Source organism: Lactuca sativa, chromosome 3, assembly GCF_002870075.4.
Source record: "Lactuca sativa cultivar Salinas chromosome 3, Lsat_Salinas_v11, whole genome shotgun sequence".
NCBI classification, from domain to species: domain Eukaryota; kingdom Viridiplantae; phylum Streptophyta; class Magnoliopsida; order Asterales; family Asteraceae; genus Lactuca; species Lactuca sativa.
Window position 1 is genome coordinate 945,897 of NC_056625.2, and position 18,351 is coordinate 964,247.

The following is an 18,351-nucleotide window of genomic DNA, read 5'->3' on the forward strand; positions in this document are numbered from 1 at the left end:
ATAACGAAATACATCGTTTTATTTATTTATTTATTTATTATTATTATTATTATTATTATTATTATTATTATCAAAAGGTTGTTTAATATAATTTATGTATTCTTTATTCTTTATATTCTTTTAATAAAAACACCAATTTTATACATAGTTTTTTTTAATAGATTACATAAATTTTAAAAATTGTACAAATTTGATTTTTGTTAATACATGTTTTTTTATACTTTATAAATTTACATTAATAACCCCTTTGCTTTTAAAATATGACATTGTTTACCCTTATATTTATATTTGTATAGATTATATAAACTTTAAAAATTATACATAATTAATTTTTGGTGTTTTTTAATAGATTACATAAACTTTAAAAATTGTATATATTTAATTTTTGTTAATACATGTTTTTTTAGTTTTAAAAATATTTAAAAAAAATACATAAACTTTAAAAATTGTACGTAAATATTTTTTTTATGGATATAGAGATGTTTAAGTTATTAGGAATTAAAGTATTTGCTCGATATAAAGATATTTCTATCAAGAAATCGGCATCTCACTATCACCTCTAAGTCTCTAACAACCACCGGAAATCGCCTGTAACGTCTCGCATCTCACTACCATCTCTAACAACCATCGGAAATCGCCTGAACTGTCTGATCACCACCACCACCTCACACTTATAAGTTTTTAAATTTCATATTATATGTAAATATCATTGTAACAATGTTATTAAATATTAATAACTTGTTTTTTTGTTTGTTGAATTCCTTTTTCTTTCATATCTCAGCATTTTCTTTATAATCATATAATCACATATATGTTTTTTTTTTTTGCCTTTTTCTAAAATATAAACATTAATTTTAGAATAGTTTTTTAATTGATTTTTTAAATTTTAAAAGGGCTCACAACCTATTTCACCAGAGAAGAATGTGAATCGTCGTAATCAGACAAGCGTGAGAAAGAAATATTCGTTGGAGCGTTGTACAGATGGCTAAAACGGCGTCGGAAATCTGAAAACTTTCCTTGAAATCGTCTGAATCGTTGGAGAGTGAGAAATAAATAGTCGTAATCTGAAAACCTCGCCGGAAAGCGCATGACACCTCGCCAAAAATCGACTGAGCGTCGTCGGAAATCGAATGGGCAGCGGCTGGAAATCGCGTGAATAGTGGCTGGAAATCACCTCTCTCCTGTCTTGGCGACTAGAGATTGTGCTAGGTTAAACGATAGTGTGTTTTTTATATTTACAACTTTACATTAACAACCTAACATTTTTAAAGATAGTTCATTTTATACCCTCTTACATAATATATTTTTATAAATTTTGTATGTGTATTTATTTTAACAAAAAACATCAACTTTTTTATTAAATAAATATCGAATATCATTTATGTACTTTATATTAGTAAGAACACTAATTTTTATAATAGTTCTAAGAATTGAAAATATTTATTTATTGTGAATACATGTTTTTTTTTTTTTTTTTTTTTTTTTAATTTAAAACATTAAATTATTTGGTATGTAAATAGATTTATATATTTAACTTTGATTGGCTATAATAAAAAGAATCACTAGTAATTAGAAAAATTATATAATTATTACCTAATTATTAGTAAAAGTAATAATTAAAGGGCACTGGGGTAGGGATAAATGAATCCCTTTGAAAATATAAGTCAAACATCGAGGTACATGCTATTAATGCATCGTCCTTCGATGGAGATACAACATACAAGTAATTACAGCCTCCTCCGACGATTAAAATAGGCGCGCATTCACAGAAAACAAAAATAATACTATCAAAGTTACTTTTACGGTTGGGGTTTTCTTTCAGAGAAGTAGAAATGGAAGATGACACGGGAGAGCGATCAAGCTTCGTCATTGGACTCATAGAGAATCGAGCTAAGGAGGTATCGCTGCTTAGCTCTCATTCCCTATATATGTGTTTTGTGTCTGTGAATCGGTATGTATAGATATTTGTATGTATACGTACTTGGTTCTGCATTGGGATTAGGGCATGGTATATGACGAAGTTATCGTTATTCGTTAATTGTCACTCAATTCCTAAAACATATCGCTGGGTGTTAAGAGCAATTATTACTCTTTTCTTGTTCATTCCTATTTTTTTTCATTGTAGGACGAATTCGTGCTTGCTTCTTAGATCAACATTGCAACTGAAAGAAATGATTATTGTTGTTTCAATTGTAAGAGATGAAGATTTTGTTTCCTTTTACTTTTGCATCTGTTGTAGGTCTCATTTAGAGGCAATTGTGGTTTTTGGATTAAGAATTGAAAGGGTGGAGGGAAGGAGATACGATGATCGACTTATTTAAGTTACTTAAAAGACGTTAGAATGTGTGAAGGATAGATTCCAAATCCAATCTCTCTCCGGACTCTGATGATCATAGTTTTCGTTACCTGATTCATATAAACAAACCTGTTACAAACATGGACGTTTGGGGATTTAGATGGATCAAGACATGAAAGACACATATTTTCTGCGTGGCCATGCAGTTTTTGCTCATATACTGTTCAAAATCTTGTATTTTATTACTGATAAAATACACCTTGGAACCATAGTTTTCAGAATTCTGTGATCTGCTATGAGATTCGGATTTAGCTTAGCTGAAATGGGCATCTGATGATGATTGTTTGCCTAACTGGAGATATCCATCTTATCATCAGGTTGGAGTGGCTGCTTTTGACTTGAGGTCGGCTTCACTTCACCTGTCTGAATACATTGAAACTAGCAGCTCCTATCAAAACACGAAGACACTGCTGCATTTCTATGATCCAATGGCAATTATTGTCCCCCCTAACAAGCTAGCAGCACCTGATGGCATGGTTGGGGTATCAGAATTAGTTGATAAATTCTATTCCTCAATTCTAAAGGTAGTATATCTACTACTCTATGTAAAAATGTTGTTTCTGATTTATAGTTAAGACTCTAAGTATGGGCTCGCATTTGCAGGTCACTATGCATCGTGGTTGCTTTGATGATACAAAGGTATTCAGTTGTTTCTCATTCATTAGTAGTTTGAAATATGCTATAATGGGTATGTTTTTTTGAAGGGAGCTGTGCTGGTAAAAAGTTTAGCTGCTAAAGAACCTTCTGCACTTGGCCTGGATACTTATTACAAGCAATATTATCTCTGCTTGGCTGCTGCTGCAGCAACTATCAAGTGGTACCATTTGTTTAATTTTTAATTTAATTACATTTTAGATGCTAAATGAATGAAGAGATGGGATTCTAATCCTCCAAAATATTTGAGATGCTAAATGAAGCTGTCAGTGTCTACCAAATAAAAATTTGTTAACTGCTTTGTCAAACACAGGATTGAAGCAGAGAAAGGAATCATCATTACAAATCATTCATTGTTAGTAAGTCTCTATTTCTTTTCACATGTACTTTTAACAGAGGAAGCTGTTCTGTTGTGAGCTAGTTCCTATTTACCTTCCAGTATTGCTCTCAACTTATTAATGGTCAAAAATATCTTTCACTCTACTTCCACTGATTCTTCTTTCCTTCCATCTTTTTTCACCTCTCAGGTGACTTTCAACGGATCATTTGACCATATGAATATCGATGCAACGAGGTAGGGTTTTTTTAACCTTTTACGGTATGTTATAAATCATCCTGATGGGATATTATGATTATGGAAGTAGAATCAGGTTATTATTTATTATAACTAAGTATCTACTTGATAGTGTACATAACCTGGAGATTATAGAGCCACTGCATTCTACACTTTTGGGCACAAGCAACAAAAAGAGAAGTTTATTCCAGACTCTCAAGTCGACAAGAACTGCTGGAGGGTATGCCATTGCCATTGATTTACTGGAAGATAATTGTGTTTATTTTGTTGTTGTTGTTGTTGTTGCAGGACTAGACTTCTTCGTGCCAATCTGTTGCAACCTTTGAAAGATATAGAAACCATCAAAGCTCGACTTGATTGCCTGGTCAGTGAGTGATTCTTTTTAACAATAAATGTATGCAATATCTATTAACTAAATAAATGATGCAGGATGAATTAATGAGTAATGAACAGCTGTTTTTTGGGCTGTCACAGGCTCTTCAAAAGTTTCCAAAAGAAACTGGTTAGTCTGTGGGGATTGATGAATGATTATTAGTTACCATGACATGATGTATGTACTTATGTTTTGATTCAGACAGGGTCCTCTGTAACTTCTGCTTCAAGAGGAAGAAAGTTACCAATGAGGTCTTGGGGGGCATTGACAATGCTAGAAAGAGCCAGGTTGTAATAGGAAACATTATTATTCTGAAAACGGCTCTGGATGCCTTGCCATTTCTCTCCAAGGTACATGTAATATAATATATAACTTGTATGCTCAAACTCCAAAACATTTGAGGAATTTAAAGTTGTAACTGGTGTTAGGTACTGAAAGATGCAAACAGCTTTCTTCTTGCAAATATATACAAATCTGTTTGCGCAAACGAGAAATATGCTTGTATGAGGAAAAGGTAACATCATACTTTTTTTTTATTTTTTTACATCATAAATCATAAATCATAAATCATAAATTGATTGATAAGTAGTAGTAAAATATGTCAGGATCGGGGAGGTGATTGATGAGGATGTAGTTGATGCAAGAGTTCCTTTTGTTGCGCGGACACAGCAGTGTTTTGCTGTGAAGGCCGGGATCGATGGATTTCTTGATATTGCACGAAGATCCTTCTGTGACACCAGCCAAGGTAGTTTATACATCTCTAATCACTATTTCATTCATTCATGTGTAATAATAATCATAATCTTTACAGCTATACACAACCTTGCAAATAAGTATCGTGAAGATTATAAGCTTCCGAATTTGAAAATCCCATTCAACAATAGGCATGGCTTTTACTTCAATATTCCTCTCAAGGACATACAGACACAGGGAAAGCTTCCCACCAAGTTCATTCAGGTACCAAGTAAATTGTGCATACCATTTGTTCTCCTCTGATTTTGAAACAATTTTTTTAGGTTGCCAAGCATGGGAACAGTATACATTGCTCAACTCTGGATCTTGCTTCTGTGAGTATATTTTTTGTGATTAGTAGTTATTTGGTCAACAAAGAGTCTTTGCTGCTAATTTGTCATTAATGAAATGGGTGGGGTTGGTTAGTTAAATGCAAGAAACAAGTCTGCAGCGAAAGAATGTTATCTGCGTACACAAGTTTGCTTGGAAGGTGAGTGGAGTGTGTGGTGTATAGATTGAGGTTTTTGGTTTGATGTGGAATACTTACTTGATTAGCATAACTGCATAAGCCTTAGCAGCACTAATGGATGCAATTCGGGAGGATGTGTCGGTGCTGACCTTGCTTGCTGAGATCCTATGCCTATTGGATATGATTGTTAATTCATTTGCTCACATGATTTCAACCAAGCCTGTAGATCGATACACCAGGCCTCATTTCACTGGTAATTATTTGTGTATATCTTTTTTGTTATTGGAATGGAAGAATGACTGTTTTTTTTTTTTTTTTTTTTACTGATAGAAAATGGACCGCTGGCAATTGATGCTGGAAGACACCCTATACTAGAAAGCGTGCACACTGATTTTGTTGTACGTACAAGTTCTATGTTGGTTGCTGCTTTATTTCTGACTCTCACTCTCACTCTCTCTCTTTCATTTTCAATTTGCATTGCAGCCCAACAACATCTTTCTTTCAGAGGCTTCAAACATGGTGATTGTCATGGGGCCCAACATGTAATGATTTATTTGTCCTCAACTACAACTGTCATCACTCATAATAATATTAATAGTAGAAGTTTGTTGTTTTGGGTCAGGAGTGGAAAAAGTACATACCTTCAGCAAATATGTCTGATTGTGATCCTTGCTCAAATTGGTTGTTACATTCCTGCCCGGTTTGCAACCCTAAGAGTGGTGGATCGTGTTTTTACAAGGATGGGCACACTCCATAATCTTGAATCAAATTCCAGTACGGTACGCCTTTCTTTTCTTTTCCTACTCATCACTTCACTTGACACAACTAAACTAACAAATCAAACAACCTACCTCTCAAATCCTAACATCTTCTAATCACACCCACACACACCTTTACTCATATAAATCTCTTTAGAAGCTGAGTTGTGTAGATGATTGAACAAGCTGTGATTTTGCAGTTCATGACAGAGATGAAAGAGACAGCTTTTATTTTGCAGAATATCTCTGAAAGGTAACATATCTATATTACACAATTTACAATCAGGGCTGCTTAATTTACTCAACAGATACATACATATGTATATGTTCGACAGGAGTCTTGTTGTGATGGATGAGCTTGGGAGGGCTACATCTTCCTCTGATGGTTTTGCAATTGCATGGAGCTGCTGTGAACAACTCTTATCACTCAAACCGTAATTTTATTTTTATATCCCATATGCTATTCTCATTATATGGTTTTTCCTAGTAGAATCTTCATCACTTGCTTGTTAATTGGGGGATGGGGTTTCAGTTACACAATATTTGCCACACACATGGAAAAGCTATCACAAGTAGCCAGCATATATCCAAATGTCAAGATTCTTCACTTCAATGTTGAAGTAAAAAACAATCGCTTGGATTTCAAGGTAAACTTAATGTATGTATGTATGTATGTATTACCAACAGCAGCAGCAGCAGATTAATATGTTGTTGATAATGATATGAATTCCACTACAGTTTGAGCTGAAAGATGGGCGGCGCCATGTACCACATTATGGGCTTCTATTAGCAGGAGTAGCAGGGCTACCAACTTCAGTTATCGAGACTGCCAAAAATATCACTTCAAGGATTACAGAAAAGGTAATCAATTCCTTCCTTGGTTTCTTGTCTTGTGGTTTTCAACAAATGAAAGAGGAGGATTATAATTAAGGTTAGTTTTGGCAGGTTAGAATGAAAAAAAAAATTGGATTAGAATTTAGAAATGGTTATGATGAGATGTGTAATTTTGCTTGCTAACTTTTGGGTGGTTGGTTGGTTAGGAAGGGAAGCGAAAGGAGTTGAACTATGAGGCATATGAAGGTATTCAGATGGCATATACAGTGGCTCAGCGTCTGATATGCTTGAAATATTCCACCCAAGATGAGGATTCCATCCGACAAGCACTTGAACATCTTAAAACCACCAATTTACAGAATTTTAGATAGACAGATAGATATCTCATATCTTGTTGGATATATGTATCAACACCATCTCTATCCCTTTGATTTCTTATACATATTACATAACATAACATAACATAAATAATCTTACAAATACGGTAGCATGCATGTATGTACTTTTCAGCTGTAAAAGCTCATAACCCATTCGCTTTCTTTCTCCATCCAATCAATCTAAATCTTTTCTAGCATCAAGTCATATTCTAATTCACGGAATCAACATCAAAGCATGTATGTATGAAACCATTATTTATGGCGCTATAATAACATCTTTCAGATCAGCAAGAAACCAAATTTTAACTTCAATTCTCTTTTCAACTATCATTAACATTGAAACTCGCTCACACAGTGTATTTGTTTTGTTGCAAATATCATAATTCAGAAGTCTGTATATAGCAAAAATGAGCCGAGCACAAGATAAGCAAGAAAGGAAAAGACGAGTATCTGCATCAACAACTTTGGATTGTCCCTCAACCTCATGTTTGGAGATGCAACACCCCTGCATCCATTCCATAAACACAAACAATTCTGTAAATAAGAGAAGAAGATATGTAAAAGTTTAAAGGTGATGACTTGACTCTTGAGTGGGTGGGTTGTTAACCTAGCAATGCTTTGAGAAAGGCGAGGGAAGGGCATACTCTGGATAAACACAATTCCTGGTCCTCTCATCATTGCTGTCACCATATTCTGATTCTCCCCCTGCATGCATGCCCAACCATTTTACTTTTTAGAAACTAACAAACTGTTACTCTATTTTTTTTTAAAGAAAAATATATATCACCCCAAACACCACCCTTCTCATTGGACCATTATATTTGATTTGTACATCCACCGTTGTTGACAGGGCAATAATGCTACAAATGTCCACTGAAAGTATCTCACCAACCTCAAGATTTTTCTGCACAACTACAAAACCACAAGGAACATAAACACATTCACAGGCCATATCAAGCAGAATGTAAGGCAACATGAATTAATAGTATCATAATTACCAGATCCACCCCCAACCATGAATGCCAGGCCTTGCCCAGATACTTTTTGTCTCAACAATCTCTGTAAAGTAACAAATTTTAAAATTATATATATATATATATATATATATATATATATATATATATATATATATATATATATATATATATATATATATATATTATGGGACAAAACCTGGAAAAAGAAAATGTCACCTCAACAACATTACGATTAGGTCCCCTCTGATCAAATGTGTTGCTACTGACTTTCACATCACCAATGGAGCAAAGAAATGCATCTGGCTACAGACAGATTCAGAAAATAACAAAAACTGAGACAATGATGATGAATGAATTAATATTTAATTTAACATCATACCTGGCATAATATCTCACCACCGAATCTTGCCAGGTCAATCTACAGAGTTAAAAGAAAGTATACAATAATACATCAGAATCAAGCATCAAATGTAGTAACTAGCTAACTAACTAACATTGACAGATTGACTAACAGGGAGAATTCTTCCTAGAGAAGGTGCAGCCATGGCAACAAATCCATCGGTTGACCCACTGTTTACAAAGATTGTTTTAGTTGCATTCTTTCCAAAAACCCATTGCCACATTCCTGCTTCATTCTCTGGGGCATAAACATTTTCCATTTGAATGGAGCCAGACATATAGCACATGCAGCCTGTTGTAAATAACTCACTTACCATCAATAAATAAATAAATAATAAGCCTATTTCAGCACAACAAGCAAGCAAATACCTGGTTTTGCACTCACCTTGTCTTCTGGCTTCAACATAATCTGGCAAGAAAAATCAGGATCAGGATCAGGATGATGAACATAGAAGGAAGCAAAACTAACATTAATGAACAATGATGCTACTGCTACACATACCTGAACTATCTGAACTTCACCACCCAAAATCTGAAAAGGCGTAACAGCATCGTCTTGACTCTATTATTGTACATTAACCCCAAATCCAATGTTAAATACTCCTAAATACTACCATTCTAATAAACTGATTAACATATATAGAATCATAGATTTAAGTATAATAAGCTAATTAAAACAGTTATTCTACTTTTGCTTCAACTACAAATATTACGTTTATGTTATAATAAAATGCTCAATGTTATACTCTACACAACATTTCACCTTGATTAACCTAACCCTCACCTTAACTACCACAGCATACACCATTTATCTGATCATCAATCCATACCAAAACTTTAAAACATAAAAACTCACAAAAACCTGTTTCTCAATGTAACCTTCAATCCGCGTCTGGTTAGAATAGTAATGTTGAATCAAATTACGTTCAGATACAATCACATTAACATACACACAAAAAAAACCTACTGAAATTCTGATTTCCATACCTGATAAACGAAGGGTTGGAAAGGCGTTGAAAAGAACGGAGCCGCCATGAACAGACAGGCACCGAAATTCAAACACGGATCAAACACATAAAAGATCAATCGAACGATTGAGTTCAGGTTTAAATTCCTAAATCACGAGTCCTTTCACTTCAAATTACCTGGGTCTAGAAGGGTGATTTAGGCATTATGTTGTTGACGTGGATGGTGACATGTCGGCAGCTGTGTGACGCGGTATGATTATGATTATGATGACATGTCAGATTTTTAATGGAAATGTTTAGCGTGTAGCATGTCATCGGTTGGTCATCGACTAAAATGTATTTATCCATCAGCCCTCCTACATTTCTTTTATTCGATAAAAAAACTTATTATAATATTTATACATTTTAGGAAAAAGTTTCAATTTAGGTCCCATTTTTTTTTTAACAAAATAACCTAGAAAAATGGATAAATTGAACAAATTAGAGGGTGTTTGAGATTTCTTTTCAAAGTAACTTTTTTGATTTTTGGTTTTTCCGAAAAACTAAAAGTTTAAAAAGATGTTTGACAAATTTAAAAGTCTTTTTAAAATGACTTTTTGACAAGAAGAAAAAGAAATAGTTTTAAAAATCATGAATTTGTGATTTTTGGTAATTTTTGGCTTTTTGGCATTTTCTCCCTCAAAAGTTAATCCAAACATATTTTAAAACCTTCTTTTAGAAAAAACTATAAGTCAAAAAGTTCTTTTGTTGAAAATGATTTTTTAGGCTACAAATCAAATCCCAAACACCCCCTTAGTCTTTTTCATCCGATCACCCTTATTTACCTGGTTATATTAGCTGATGTGGCATTAAATGACTTATGTGGATTGAGGTAAAAACAAACACTCTCGTTAAGTGAGAAACCCCCCCGACATATCCTCTCTTCCTTCTCTCGTTTCACTCTTAGTAAAATTAGGGTTTTTACCTTCAAGGAAATGGACAGTGTGTATGTAACGCCCGTAGATCCGGGCTAGTCAATTTAGAGGCAATAGGGGTCGAAAACGACTTTTCGACAAAAGATTATTAAGAATAAATAATCTCAACCAAGTTGTAGTATATGTTACAAGGTTTCCGTACATATAAAGAACGTCGAAATCCGAGTTATAACGAAGAAGTTATGACCCGTCGAAGTTTCGCGACGGAACCGACACGATACCGGAAGGCATAAATAGTGATCGTGAATTTACGATAGAGCGAGATTTAGCCTTAGCAATCTAAATGAAAGTCGTGGTATATGTTAAACCGGGAGTGTGCATAAAAAGAACATCCAAATCTGACTTCGTATGAGGAAGTCATGATTTTTCTAAGATTTAGCATAACAATGCACAACCCGAAATCTGAATTTTAGATAGGTCGATTTTTAGCCAAAATAATCTAAACGATAAATGAAGATATCGTTAATAGGAGTTAAACGATAAAAAGACAGTCAAAAACGAAGCTCGTATGCGAAAGATATGGACGAAGCTTAGTTCCTACTCTTCGAGCGTTGCGAATTCGATACAGTTTTGTAAATCTGAGATAGAGTGAGAATTAGCCGACGGGATCTAAATGAAAGTTGTAGTACTCGTAAATATTAACGCGTGGATATAAAGAACATCGATAATAGAGCTCGTATGTGAAAGATATGGATGAAACTTAGTCTCTACTCTTCGACGCAGAAAACGGAGCTCGTACGCGGAAGAGACGGACGAAGCTTAGGGGCTACTCTACGATAAAATCCCTATAAATAAAGGATGCATCATTCATAATTTCGTCACACCATAACCTTTCTTTCTCTCTCTAACTTCTCTCTAGCCTCCTTAAACCCCTCCCAAGTCTAGGGAACCTCCCTAGCATGAGAAGAAGCCCCGGAGCGCCCGACGGCTCCGAGAAGAAAAACTTTCGGCTCGAAAACGCTGCTCATGCGAAGCCCGTTTTTTTTAATAAAAATCCGCTGTAAGTGAGCTACGCCTATGATATTTTTAATATAGCTTCTAATTAATTATAGTAACATTATTTGGACCTTAAAATAATTATTTGGCTATTATTATGAGTTATATAAGAGTGTTGTTTAACACTTATATAATAGTAATAATAGCTAGACTATTAAATTAGTCTCGATGAATATTGAACTAAACTCTAGTGGTAATGATACTAGGTTTTGTCGAGGGAAATTGTTTTAAGAAGTAACGAAGTGTCGTTCGAGTGCCGAGTCACCACCTTGCCAGGTGAGTGCATAGTTACTTTCATCTTACACATAGATATGAAATATTTTATATAAATTACATGCTATGTGTGCATATTACCTGAGTACTTGCTGTCTATGCTGGATGGATAATTATATACACGTTTTAAATGATTTAAACTGTATATGTATTTTATATCTACGAAAATGTTGGGGGTAAGACATGGGTAGATGTAATAGATGAAATATGAGCTGGATGATGAGTTGAGAGGTGAAATAGACCGTGAGGTGAGGGTGAGAGGTGGACGATGTGAGAAGCTTTTTTCCCAAATGATGGCCCCGTCATTCAACAGAGTATGGATGACAACCACAGACTATTCTAGACAGTCCAGTGGAACACTAGCAGGCTGGCAACCTGTAGGTGTTGTGAACGATGTGTTCACCGGTGTACTCTAAAAACTCATTGATATGTATTGTGAGTGGACTCTCGAAAACAATACTGTCAATAAAACCCTGACATATGCGCCTAAAGGACTCTACTGGTAGAAGCGCCTAATAGAGAACCTCATAACCCCGGCAGATGCGCCTAAATGACTATTCCAACAGATGCGCCCCATAGAGAATGTCACAATTTTGGCAGCTGCGCCTAAGTGACAGAACTAGCAGCTGTGCTTGACAGATGTGTCATTTACAACGATGGAATTCGTACCTATTCCGTAGGATACTCCTTAAGAATGAATGAACAAGAAAGAACTGATTCTTAGGGTAGATCCTTAAGAATAAAGAAAATAATGGGGATAGGAAATTGGGTTAACTATTTGATGATTAAACATAATAATTATATTATTGTGGGTTGAAAACCCTATGTACTCACCAGGTTTCCCAACCTGACCCACTCAGTTTATTTATATCACAGGTGTCGATATGAAGTGACATTACACTAAGAGATTAAAGAGATGTAGATCACTAGTGTAAATAAATGTATGTTCTGTTTATACTTATGTTCTTGTATTGACGATGACATCCCAAACGTTTTAAAATGAATAAAATACGTTTCTTCGAAATTGTTTTGATAACGTATTTATCGTATTTTTCTGGGAACAAATTCCGCAACATTTTTATGAAAAGAAGTACTCTGATTTTTATAAAGCATAAACAAAATCGGTCTTTTCTGGCCGTGAAAATGGAGATGTCACTGTGTATGATTTAAATAGTATAGATATGGATAATGGCGAGGGAATGCTAACCTTTGGTAGGTCACTTGACCCACCTATTATTTTTATTTTTTATGATAATGTATAATACAATTAAAATTAGTAACCCACCTTTAACAATTTTAGTGAGCTACCTAGTATGTTAGACAATTAAAACCCATGTATAAATCTGGTTTTTATAGCCTATACATTATATTTTAATAGACCAATCCAATATTAGTAGTCAATATAACTTCAATTTTTTAAAAAAAAGGAAAAAAAATAATCGTGTGAAGGCAAAACGACGTTTCCTCCCCAAGCTCACAATCGTCGAGCGATCACCATCATGCATTAGGCATCAATCATTAGCCCATTGGCCGTCTCAATTGACAATCAACATCACTTTTAGGTGTGTCGGTGCCACCGCCGTCAGTTCCACCCGCCCTCCGCCATTAGTAATGATACAATTGTAGAAATATATCAAGATATGAGATCTCGTTGGGTATAGCTGTAAGAACTTTGAATCTTTTCTGGCTTATACAATTCAACCCGATTCGAACACGCAACTAGTATTGTTTGATTTTTTTATCGTTTTCATTTAAATAGTGAACCATGTGATTTTATATTATGGATTCGCAACTGGATGTGGAACTCGATGATTATTTGAAGAGGAAACCAATTTTCTGATGCAGATATGAATTTCTGAACATTCTCTGTGAAGAAGACGATGACGATGATGCAACTGATGATGCTCAAGCTCAAAGTAACGTTGAACTTCAAATCCATAACCAAGAATTGGACTCAGAGTATGTACAAAGTAGTGATGAAGAAGAGTTGGATGTTGATTTCGAGTCTTCCACCCATAACCCAAAGGTGAAATGGAACTTAATGAAACTAGTGTTTGGTGAAAGGTATGAAAAGCCACAAGAGCTCAATTGTGTTTAACTAACTATATTATCAGTAAGGATTATCAAATTCATTTCAAAAAGTGTAATAGTGTTAGATTAGTGGAAATATGTGGAAGTGCTCCAGAAAGTGCCCATTCGTGGTTAGGGTTTCTTGGATGAGTACTGAAAGGACATTCCAAATAAAAAAGCTTATAGACCTGCATACATGTGTTAGGAGTTTTAATAATTGAAGGATTATGAATCCTACTTGGTTAGCAAGGCAATTCGTGAAGGAGCTAATTAGGAAACCTAACTTAAAATGTAAGGAGATGTAGGTTAAAATACAATGTAAATTTCATTGCAAAATCACATGGTTAAAATACTATAGATCAAGGATGAGGGCATTGTCATTAATTAATGGGAAAATGAGTGACCATTATGCAAGAGTTTAGGATTATGGGCCAACAATTGTAACATATTTTGAAGTAATGAAGAGGAATTATTTGAGTATTATGTGATTTATGTGCTACACAAGTGCTTATAACGATATAATAAAATAATAATAAAAATATGTGTCAAAAATAGAATTAAGATTTGACCCAATATCTTTAAAGAAAGTTGAAGTAGTTGTAACAAGGATTTCAGGGATATAAGGAACGCTGAAATCCGACTTATAATGAAGAAGTTATGACCCATCGAAGTTTTACAACAAAATCGGCACGACGCTATGTATCGTAAAAAATGAATTTTTGATAAACTACTTTTTAGCCTTAGTGGCCTAAACGAAAGTCGTTGTATATGTTAAACTGAGAACGTATATAAAAAAACATCCAAATCTGACTTTGTATGAGGAAGTTATGATTTTTCTAAGATTTCGCATAACAATATGCAGCCTAGGAATCAAGTTTTTGATCGATCGATTTTTAGCCGAGACAACCTAAATGATAACTGGAGTCTCGTTAATAGGAGCTCAACAATATAAAGACAGTAAAAAACGGACGTCAGATGACAAAGTTATGAATTTTTAACGAACTTTAACTGTCTAAGCTTGTTAAAATATAACTTTAAAAATAGAGTCAAAATTAGCTGATAGAGTCTAAATGAAAGTTGTACACCCTGTCAATACCTACGCGTGGATATAAAGAACGTCAAAAAAGGAGATCGTATGCAAAAGTTACGAATTTTATAAGATAATTAGTTTTTGGAGTGATCAGCGAGTGACACGTGGCGCGGTCTGAGCCACTACTTCTTCCCCACGCCTTGCCACCACATGGTGACACCTGGCATGAGTATGCCCAGTTACCCATCTAGTACGCCCAGTGTATTGCCTTCATGCAGGCTATAAATAGAGGCGCATATCACTTCATTTCTTCACACCTTCTAACCCATTCTCTCCCAAACACTCCCAAACCCTCTAAGCCTTTCCCTAACACTTCCTAAGTGTTAGAAGCGAATCCCGGAGTGTCGGAAAGCCCTGAGAAGAAGAGCTTTCGGCTCAAAAGTTCTGCCCACGTAGAGCCCGATTCCTCGCCAAACCCCCATGTAAGTGAGTTATGCTTACCCTACTCTAAGTATAACTTATGTTTAAGTTCATTATCATTATCATGAACCTATAAACAAGATTTATCAGTGATTCAAAGTCGTTATACTGATTGATCTACTTACGGGGATGATTTATAAACTGTAATTTAGTGAGGTGTTTAAAGTGGCCTTTCCAAACAGTATACTACGTATACCAAACGGACCCTACCTCCGATATGATCCTACTTGGTTGTTCCTTACTTGATAGATCATGACGTATACCTCGAGTTAATGATAAATCTAGACTTATAATTAGTCGCAATAAATATTAGACTAAAATCTAGTAATAATGATATTAGGTTTCGTCGAATGAAAAGAAAATATTAGATTTTTTAACATGTGCCACTTGTGACTTAGAATATTCACTTAGCAGTCAGTTCACATCACTAAGAGTCCCACAAAGCACTAAACAAGCAGCATTCAGACAACGGAAAAAAAATCTAACTCGCATACACTAATCAGGCCATTCTATCCACTTATCAGATGTTCATACTAGCATGCGATTCTAAAGCTCATACAATCAGGCATATAAAGGCATCTCTCCTATCATAAAATACTGAGCAGATCCTTAGCCCTAATCTAGCATGCAATTCTCATAATCATATCACCTATCATAATAAACATGTATTGGTATTCTGGGAACCATTTACCTGAGCTTGGCCGATTGCACGTATCACACCCCTTTCTTTGATTAGAAATTCTTTTTTTTAATGTTTACTTTGTAAAAATCTTCACCAAATCCTCAGTTTGAGTTCAGGGACACCTGAAAGTATGCATGAATCCCTCAAACCAAGGCTCTAATACCAACTTGAAACATCCCAAAAACCGAGGGTAAAATTTTCATTTTTAATACATATACATTCAACATCTATTTACCAAGGTTGTAAAAATCGCTCGACGTTAGTGTTGGATTAGTGTCTAAGTCCATAACTATTTTGGTATGTACTTGACCCGATGGTGCATGGTCCTTTTGGGTTGCCTTCACCAAAACAACTTGATTGGAGAAATATATATAGAGAGAGAGGATAATATGATTTATTAATATGTTATAAGAATAATATATTAAAGGAGAAATCATATTTGTTTAATTAATATTGGTCAATAATTAATTAAGAATTAGTTTTGTGATCAAATGTAATTAATTAAACTAGAGGGGCTGAATTGTAATTATGTGATAGTTACAAAATAAGGTAAGAGTTATCTTATTATTAGGTTGGACGAATTTAAGGATATAGAGCCTTAGAATTCGAGTATGATAAGGATTCAAGGATTATCTTATGGGTTGCTTTGTGGATAAGCAACTAGATAAGGATAATGACTGAAACCCTATCTCTACACCTATATAAACACCCCTTGGCTCATGAATTCGTGTATCCCTTCCCAAGAAGTCTTAGAGATGAATTCTAACCTCCCTCCTCTCTCTTTATACCTTCTCCACTTGCTTATGGTGTTTGTAAGCCATTAGAGGAGTGACACTTGTGACTCTCAACTTTCCAAGGTCAATTCAAGGAGGAATTGCATTGTTATTGCTATATAACAATCAAGGTATGTTCTTAAACCTATTTACATGTGAATTCTGATTTCCATATGCTAGAATTAGGGTTCAAAGTCTTGGATTCAAAGTATGTACAATAGAGAAACCTAGATCCAAGTTTTAGGGTTTGTATGAGCACATAGGATGTCTTATGACCAAAACCCATCAGTGGTATCAGAGCCTAGCTTGGTTTCAATTGTATTGATGCTTGATGTAACTGAAAATCGTGTTTTGGCCTCACTGTTCGACCTGACTCGGCGAGTCACTCTTGGACTCGGCGAGTTCCAGAGGTTGACTCGGCGAGTCGGTGCGTCAGATAGTGCTTATCTCGGGATTTCTTGCTGTTTTTGCATTGGGATAATTACCTTATCATGTTAGATTAATATTAATCCGATTATATGATATATTTGACTATATTTTTAATTTAATTGAAGATATTTATCAATTAATAAGATAATTGTTTCCTTATAAGATAATTGATTAATTATTTTAAGTAAATTGATAAATTATTTTGCAAGAAATCATCAAATATGGATAATTATGTGATTAAATGTTAATTTGAATTATTTGTTATTTGATCCTTGTTGTTATGAAAAGTTTCATATTTTGCCCTTTAGGTTTTATAGTTTAAATTTGAACCCAAAAGTTTTGTTGTTTTGAAATTTAAATAGTTGAAACCCTAATGTTTTGAAAAAGGTTTCAAAACTTGCCCTCAAGTTTTGGAATTTAAATTTTGATTAAATAGTATAATTTTGATGCATATTTAAATTCTAAACCCTTATGGTTTGAAATGTTTCAAAACTTTCCCTCAAGTTTTGGAATTTAAAAGTTGATTAAAAGTTTAATTAGGAATGTTAAATTCTAAAACTCTAGTATTGTTTTGAAAAGGTTCAAATCACACCCTTATGGTTTTATTAATTAATTAAGGTGTATAATTAAAAGAGGTTTAATAAATCCATAAAGGTTTTGGTTTACAATTTAATTGAATTAAAAGTATAATTGTTAAATTTGACCACCTAATATTTTAAAAATATAAAATACACCCTATACTATATATAACATTAAAAGTCTAACATTATATATATGTATGAGTAAAAGTCAGTCTTACCGTTAGTAGGCCTCATTCACGAAGCTAGTCTATAAGGGGTGTTTAAGGAAATTGCCTATAAAATGGCAATTGAATGGGTATCCACTCTTACCCACCGCACTCTTGACTAGTGGAGGGTCGTTAGCCGAACGGGTAGGATAGGACTAAACCTTCCATTATAAGTATAATGAACTACTAAAGTAACTAAATGTTTTTCAAAATTCCCAATCTTAGTTACTTAGGAAAAGTGAATTGATGCAATTCCATGAAATTACACTTTGTGCCCTTGCGAAGACGTTAGTGGAGCGTGTGTGGTTAACCGGCACACTAAATGGTTCTAAGCAAAGGTAGCGAAGGGTGACTCAATGTTTGTCATAGTTCGGTGGAGCATGTGT

At 34.4% G+C, this 18,351-nt stretch overlaps 2 protein-coding genes across 16 annotated transcripts; one reads left to right on the top strand and one right to left on the bottom strand.

Annotated features, from left to right (window-relative positions):
* Positions 1-1,564: 1,564 nt before the first annotated feature.
* Positions 1,565-7,297, top strand: LOC111892889 (DNA mismatch repair protein MSH4). Of its 4 annotated transcripts, XM_023888960.3 has the most exons (25): positions 1,565-1,898; positions 2,126-2,192; positions 2,674-2,880; positions 2,960-2,995; positions 3,061-3,173; positions 3,324-3,369; positions 3,538-3,584; positions 3,697-3,804; positions 3,873-3,948; positions 4,014-4,086; positions 4,159-4,307; positions 4,386-4,471; positions 4,563-4,702; positions 4,769-4,914; positions 4,974-5,024; positions 5,116-5,179; positions 5,259-5,411; positions 5,489-5,556; positions 5,642-5,700; positions 5,781-5,937; positions 6,117-6,169; positions 6,252-6,350; positions 6,449-6,563; positions 6,655-6,777; positions 6,957-7,297. In XM_023888960.3, exons 2-25 carry the CDS (start codon positions 2,172-2,174, stop codon positions 7,119-7,121), a joined length of 2,355 nt encoding a protein of 784 aa, XP_023744728.1. In that variant the 5' UTR covers positions 1,565-1,898; positions 2,126-2,171; the 3' UTR covers positions 7,122-7,297. The 4 variants fall into 4 exon arrangements, with proteins under 4 accessions (XP_023744728.1, XP_023744726.1, XP_023744725.1 ...); XM_023888958.3 differs by lacking the exon at positions 2,126-2,192 and having other exon boundaries at positions 1,566-1,898; positions 5,265-5,411; XM_023888957.3 differs by lacking the exon at positions 2,126-2,192 and having other exon boundaries at positions 1,568-1,898.
* Positions 7,298-7,365: 68 nt separating this feature from the next.
* LOC111892890 (uncharacterized) lies at positions 7,366-9,714 on the bottom strand. 12 transcript variants are annotated; one of them, XM_023888964.3, is made up of 11 exons: positions 9,491-9,642; positions 9,366-9,395; positions 9,006-9,065; positions 8,873-8,912; positions 8,617-8,795; positions 8,484-8,522; positions 8,321-8,407; positions 8,126-8,186; positions 7,915-8,039; positions 7,735-7,832; positions 7,366-7,632 (listed from the first exon to the last, which is right to left on the bottom strand). In XM_023888964.3, the coding sequence occupies exons 1-11, from the start codon at positions 9,536-9,538 to the stop codon at positions 7,512-7,514; spliced, it is 888 nt and encodes a 295-aa protein (XP_023744732.1). In that variant the 5' UTR covers positions 9,539-9,642; the 3' UTR covers positions 7,366-7,511. The 12 variants fall into 12 exon arrangements, with proteins under 12 accessions (XP_023744732.1, XP_023744736.1, XP_023744731.1 ...); XM_023888968.3 differs by having other exon boundaries at positions 7,772-7,832; positions 7,941-8,039; positions 8,599-8,795; XM_023888963.3 differs by having other exon boundaries at positions 7,927-8,039; positions 8,599-8,795.
* Positions 9,715-18,351: the final 8,637 nt, after the last annotated feature.